At 46.5% G+C, this 7,025-nt stretch overlaps 1 protein-coding gene and 1 non-coding gene across 2 annotated transcripts in view; both read right to left on the minus strand.

The window, feature by feature from the left end:
* Window positions 1-1,680: 1,680 nt before the first annotated feature.
* LOC129673776 (U6 spliceosomal RNA) lies at window positions 1,681-1,784 on the minus strand. Its single transcript, XR_008719708.1, has one exon. It is a non-coding gene; the product is annotated as a U6 spliceosomal RNA (small nuclear RNA).
* A 1,409-nt stretch (window positions 1,785-3,193) lies between these two features.
* Window positions 3,194-7,025, minus strand: part of LOC129673733 (pseudouridine-5'-phosphatase-like) — a 4,722-nt gene continuing 890 nt past the window's right edge. Inside the window, exons 2-4 of the mRNA XM_055603617.1 lie at window positions 5,620-5,838; window positions 5,209-5,438; window positions 3,194-3,514 (exon numbers count right to left, since the gene is read on the minus strand). Of these exons, the coding sequence (XP_055459592.1) occupies window positions 3,338-3,514; window positions 5,209-5,438; window positions 5,620-5,838 (626 nt within the window). The 3' untranslated portion in view covers window positions 3,194-3,337. The remainder of the gene's footprint in view (window positions 3,515-5,208; window positions 5,439-5,619; window positions 5,839-7,025) is intronic.

Consider the following 7,025-nt stretch of genomic DNA (forward strand, 5'->3'; position numbering starts at 1 on the left):
ATTGTATAAGACAAGATTTTTAATCCTTCATAGTAAAAATACTGTTTTCTTGACATGAACCACTTTGACTTTTTTTAGTTGTATAAAAGTTGAGTTTTGTTTACATGACATAATCATTTCATTCATCATGGACAAGCCAGATATACAGAGCTCATGTAACCAAAGGTACAGTGTTTTAACATACAGGATTATGGCTGTATCATATAGAGTAAAACACATACTCATGTACATTGATGCATGAGCAGCTGAGAGTAGAGAGCAGAGAAAGAGGAGAGCAACGAAGGGTTAGCTATAATGACGTAAAAGGGGCTCTGCCCAGCATCCAAAGTCTCCAGTCTTCTAGGAGACAAATTTGTGATTTAATGAGATAAAATGATTCTTAAAAAATATATTTACCTTGAACTACTGCATCAAGATATGAATTATTGAAGCTAGATATAAAATTTTGAATCTGTGTCGGTCTATGCTATGTTATTTAAAAACTAAATGTGTCACCACCCTCAAATATTTGATGATTGTTTTAGTATTTGAAAATATTTCCTCCACTGTCCTTGATTTTTTATTAACACCCAACCATGGCTTTAACAAATACACAATAAAGTCACACCAAGCACAATTCACTTTCATAAGTATATTTTATTTTGTAAATTTCTACCATTTGTCTTTCTACTGGTTTTCTTGGGTGTTCATATATTTACAAGCTCTATTGCTCTATTTCAGTCTTTTTGAACTGATTTATAAAGATTCAGGATGGCTGTATGGGTAAGCTCACTTTAAAGAGAGACACACTTGAATATTTTTCATTAATTTGTATAAGAAAATTCAACTGATTTGAGCTGATTTGGGAATTCCACTCAAGGCCTTTGTCTTTAAGCTCCTGGCTGTGCGTGGACTGGCACTTTTTCTGAAGGCAGCCCCAGGTGAGCTGGTTCCCAATCTGTAGGTGCAGGGTGTTTCCCCGCCCCCCGCCCCCCCACCAGGAGCGTCCCAGCCATGAGGCAACAGCACCGGGAGGTGGGTCAGGGAACGACAGGGACTCAGAGAGCAGCCAGGAAGACAGCTGACTCCCTCGCAGGGCGCATTGATGTCCTAGGCCTCAGAGGCGAGCATGAGGCTGCTGACTCTGGCCACAGCCGGGGTGTGTGCTCTGGCCAAGGAGGCCAGGTGGTGACCGGGAGGAGGTCAGGGAGGGAAGCGCAGGTGCAGATTGCATAGTAGTATCACAGTAGTAGGATAGTTGGTGTTTTAATAGGATAGCTGGGTTCTGGTGATGTCATATTGCTCCGGTTCTTGTTGGTTGTGTTCTTATGCTGGCCTTTAACCATCTGGTTGTCCCTAGTGTTGGCTGGGCACTCCTGGTGCCAACTGGACTTCTCAGGAAGCCTGGAAGAGCCCTGGGCCAGGGGCTGGATGTTTCTAGAGCCTGGCGGCCCTCCTTGGGATAATGGGTATGGCCTCAGATGCTGGATCTTAGGGAACGGCCTGCAGCTCTTCTCTGCTGGCTGTGTCCCAGCTGGACCCACAAGCAGGTTGTTGGGTTGGAGGGGTCTAACCTGGGTCATCCTGAGGCCTCGCTTGCCTTCCTGGGAAGGCAGACAGGACCATGAGCTGTGGGTTGGATGATCCTGGGCACCAAGGAGTCCTCCTTAATAAGGCAGGTAAAGCTGTAGGTCAGAGGCTAAATATATGGACCACTTCATGAATCTGTGTCTCATCCTTCCACAGGGGCCATGCTAATCTTCTCTAGATTGTTTCAATTTTGGTATGTGTGTTGCCGAAGTGACTAAAATCTCTAGTGTTGTGCCAGGATCATGAGACCCTCAGAGACCACCAGGAGACAACTAGATGCAAGAGCAAGAGAGCTTTATTATGAGAGCAATGGAACTCGGAACCCAAGTCTCACTGATGCAGCTGTAGAGAAGTGGGACCTCCAGCCCTGGGTGAGTGGGGTTTTTAAAGAGAAAGTCCACAAGCAGGGGGGTGCATGCCTTGGCATTACAGGATTGGGTAAAAGTCAGAGTGGCAAAGTGACCCTCTCTGAGGCACATAATCACAATTGCCTAAGGCATATAATCACAATTTCCATTCTTCTAAACTATATCTGGAACCTTAGGGAGAATTTTACCAACTGATTCTCATTGATCATTGCCAGGGAGATTGTCTCTATTTTCTATCAAGTATTTATTCTGTGATATTTCCTGGAGGCTGTTGCTAGGAGAGTTAACTTTGTTTTCTGTCAAGTGCACATTCTGTGATATTTCCTGGTACCTGAGTTCAACAACCAGTCAAGATGGTTCCTCATTTCAAAATGGAGTCACCCAGGCTAACTTAAACTCTTCAGGAGCTCTTACCATTTTCCACTATAGGCTAAGCCAACAGCAGTAAGTCTCAGTTTTTGTCAGTTATGAGTTTCTGAGATGACCTTGTCCTTTATCAACAACTTGTAGCGTATTATTTTTTATTTCTTGTATTGCATTCCCAATTCCTGAGTTATCTCTTATTTCACTATCATATTCCAGCTATTTCATTCCTTTTAAATTTCATTTAAATGTAAATTTAAATTTCATTTAAGGTCCTTCAGTGTCACCTCAGGGCAGGTCCCACCCCAATGTCACTCGGTGTCACCTCAGGGCAGGTTCTGCCCCCATGTTACCTCTGGGCAGATCCTAACCGCACAGCCACGCCCCTTCAGTCTCCAAGAACCCGGTCCCCTACAGCCCTTTGACTCCCCAGGGCAATTCCAGTGTGACACAGCAGTCTCTGCCACTCACATGCTTCCCTCCACAGCTCTTCCCTGACCACTTTCCTGGGCACTTCTCGTCTGACACGAAAGTCCCACCCACTCACACCTTCCCTCTAACCCTGTGTCCTGTCTGTGATGGAAACTGAGTCAGACCTATGGTCATAACCTGCCTAGTCCCCACAGCTGCTCCCTCCTCTCCGCCCACTCCCAAGGGCACTTCCACAGGCAGTCCCATAAAATCACTGTAATGTCCCTCCCCAACAGGCGCCTCTTTATTAGTGTTATAGATAAGTTGCAATGTCCCTTCCTCTCCACTGTCAATCACTCATCTACTTCCTGTGCCCAGCCTCTCTCCGTCAGTGTGATGTCATAGGAACACAACAATGTCTCTCCCCTGCCCCAACAGGATATCATGCTCCCCGCCCCAGGATATCTTATCACACAACCATGTGTTGGTGAACCTTTATTTTTCAGCACTCAGGAGATAGAGGCATGTCTGTGTACATATATGTATATGTATAGCTATGTATGTATATGTATGCACCCGTAGGATGCCATCTCCCTCCCCCACAGGATGTCACTTGATCCCTGGTGTCACTTATAGGCTGGCAGACCAAACGCCTGGGGCAGGAAGTCCTCCAGGGAGCGCAGCACCACTGTGGCCTTCGACGTTAGGTCCCGACTAAGGTTCTCATCAGGAACCATGACAACCTGCATCCCAGCAGCCAGTGCTGCATCCACACCGTGCGGAGCATCCTCCAAGACAAGGCACTGTGGGGACATGGACAGGGGGGGATGTCACATGTTGTAATATATATAGTTATATAACAGACGCAAGTCATATATCTTACAGTACACACAGTGCAGTGTGTGTTATGGGTATATAACGTACGTAGCTACGTACACACGTCATGTATCTTACAGAATACACAGTGCAGTGTGTGATGTGTATATAATGTATGAGGTTATGTACAGACACGTGTCATATATCCTACAGTATAGAGTACAATGTATGTTATGTGTATTTATAACCTATATGTAGTTATGTAGGACACACGTCATATATCTTAGTGTACACAGTACAGTATTGTGATGTGTATATAATGTAGGTAGTTATGGACAGATACATGTCTTCTTAAACTATAAACAGTGCATTGTACTATGTGTATATAATGTATGGAGTAATGTACAGACACATGTCATATCTTACCATATACCCAGTAGTGTGTATGTTATGTGTATATAATGTATAGAGCTTTGTACAGACATGTCATATATCTTACAGTATACACAGTACAGTGTTACCTGTATATAATGTACATAGTTATAACATATAGAACTATGCATGTTATATATTATACAGTTTATATAATACTGTATGTGTATATAATATATAGTATACAGACATATAATGTACACAATTATGTATAGATACACATCATATATTAGTATACACAATACAGTATGTGTTATGTATATAATGGGCAGTTATGTACAGATGTTATTATACACTGTATACAGTACAGTGTATATCTATGTATATAGAATGTAGGTAGTTATGTATAATACACAGCATATGTCGTAGAATATAAAATACAGTGTGAAATAATGACAATACTAATGATGACGATGATGATAAAGCCAGTCAAAGTCAGGGAAGGTAAGATAATAATTATCGTAATAACACGGTGCCCGGGGAGCCTTGAAACTAACATCATGTATCCCAGAAATGATTCCTGGGTCACCAGCTCCTCTGCTGTCAGTCATCATGTGACTCTGAGAGGTGACAGTTTCTGTGTGCAAATCCATATGAGTTTGGAGCTCCTCCTACAGGACCCAGAGATAAGGTGTGTGCTAATGAGGTACATGCTAATACAGTGGTTGTGCATGCTAATGAGGCACATGGTATTGACATCATTGTGCATGTTAATGAAGTGCATGCTAAGGAGCTCACTGTGCATGTTAACGGGGTAGATATGTACACTATTGACGTGCATGCTAATGGGGTACCTGTGCCTGCAAATGAGGTGGATGTGAATGCTAATGAGGTACGTGCAAATGATTCATAGGACCAACAGTGGGTGGCTAACGACCGGTAGTGGGCAGGCCCAGACACTACTGTGTTAGAGGTCTAGCCTTCTGTCTCTGTCTTCAGCCTATCCAGCAGTCTGTAATCACACCACAGGGAGATCCAGAAAGAAGGACCAGGTCACTGAGGGCTATCCTGGGGGGTAATGGGTGAGTGTCCCACCAAGGGAGTCACACCCTGACTCTCCCCTGTGAACCCCTGTGACATCCAAACCTCCAGTGACCATTGACCCTCCTGTGATCCCCACCACTCCTCTGTGACCCAACTCTCACCTGTGACATCTAACCCTTCCTTGTTACCTCTGACCCTTCCCTCTGACCCCCATCCTCGCCTGAGAGCCTGACCCCTCCCACTAAGCTGAGAGTGGACTACTCACCATGTCTGGAGTGGCCGCAGGAGCAAACCTCCGTGCACAGGTGAGGAATATGTCTGGGGCCGGCTTCCCAGCATGCACCTCCGGGTCGTCGCCCAGCACCACATGATGGAACAGGCGGAAAAAGTCTCCATGCCGGGTAATCTTCATGGCAAAGGAGGCAGAGTTTGAGCTGGTGGCCAAGGCAAAGGGGATGCTGTGCGAGTGCAGGTGCCGGATGAGCCTCTCTGCCCCTGGGGATCAAGAAGGTCACGTGACAGGGGCAAGGCCAGAGTCTCATGATAGAAGAGGAAGGAGCCAGGGTCACATGACAGAGACAACCCAGCCTGCTATTCATCGATGGACAGCCCCTGGCTCACATGACGCCTGTAATCTCTCAGTGATGTCAATCCCCCATGTGAGCCTGGTACTTACCAGGCATGAGTGCGGCCGTAGGCAGCAGGCGGGCGAGCTCAACATCAGTCTCCTGCCGTAGCTCCTCCACTGACATCGGAAGTCCCAGGACATCTATGATGACCCGTGCGGCCTCCGGAGCTGTCCTCCCCATTACCGCAGACTTCACGCCCCAGTCATAGCTCTTCCCATGACGTGAACACACGGCCTGGAAGGCCTCGGAGTACAGTCGCTCGGTGTCTGCCAGGGGGAGAGCAGGGTCAGGTGATGCTGTGAAGTCATCATTGTGCCTCGGGTCAACCATTTGACAGCTGGTAGAAGATAGCCCAGTGCACTCAGGAAAATTCTAAAGTGCACTATCTTGATTGATAGCAGGTGTGGGAGGGCCCAGTGGATTCCAGAAAACCCTTCGGGCACGCCCCTCATTGACCATGCCCCTCATAAGCCACATCTCACAGGCTAAGCCCTTACAGTCACGCCCACACAAGCTAAGACTCTCACATCCATGAACCACAAGAAATAAAAATTACCCAGAAGCCCCTGTAGCCCACTCCCCAGGGCACTCCTGTCTGCCATGGAAGTCCTACCCACTCATATCCTCCCTTTAACCCAAATCACTGTCTTGTCAGTCAGAGCCGAGTCAAACCTACAGGAACCATCTGCCCAGCCGCACAGCTGCTACCTCCTCTCCACCCACTCCCTAGGGCACTTCCTGTCTGACAGGAAGTGCCAGAAAGTCCCACCGACTCAACGCACCTCTCTTAATTAGTGTCATAGATACCCTCCCCTGTTAATCACTTTCTCACTTCCTGTGTCCAGCCTCTCTCCATTAGAATGATGCCACTGATACACTGAGATAAATGTCCCCTTCCTCTGTCAATGATTTAGGTTTCTGCTTCTGTCCCTATCAATCCTTCGGTTCCTTCCCTCTTCCTTGTCAATCATTCGGACCCTTTTCTCTCCCCTGTCAATCATTCATGTCCTTGCAGGTACACAGTCTTCCTCCTAGACAATGTGCCCCTCCCATTCCCACTGTCAAACACCCAGGTCCCTCTGTCTTCCCCTGTCAATCATTCATTTCCTTGCATAGACTCTATGACAATTGTCTTCCTATCTCTCACTTTGTCAATCATTCAGTTCCCACCCTCTCCCTGTCAACCATTTTGGTCCCTCTCTTTGTCAATCATCATGTTCATCTGTGTTCCTGTCAATCATTAATGTCCTTGAACGAACACAGCCTCCCTCTAAGACAGTATGTCCCTTCCTCTTTTCTGTCAATCATTCAGATCCCTCCTCTCCATTTACACATCATTCAGGTCCTGTCTCCTCCTTCTGTCCATCATTGATGTCCTTGCAGATGCATAGCCTCTCTCTATGACCTTGTTTCCCCCCCTTCCCCCGTCATTCAGGTCCCTCCTCCCCCACCT

This window comes from Psammomys obesus, unplaced genomic scaffold (genome assembly GCF_907164565.1).
Source record: "Psammomys obesus unplaced genomic scaffold, mPsaObe1.curated_primary_1811, whole genome shotgun sequence".
NCBI lineage: Eukaryota > Metazoa > Chordata > Mammalia > Rodentia > Muridae > Psammomys > Psammomys obesus.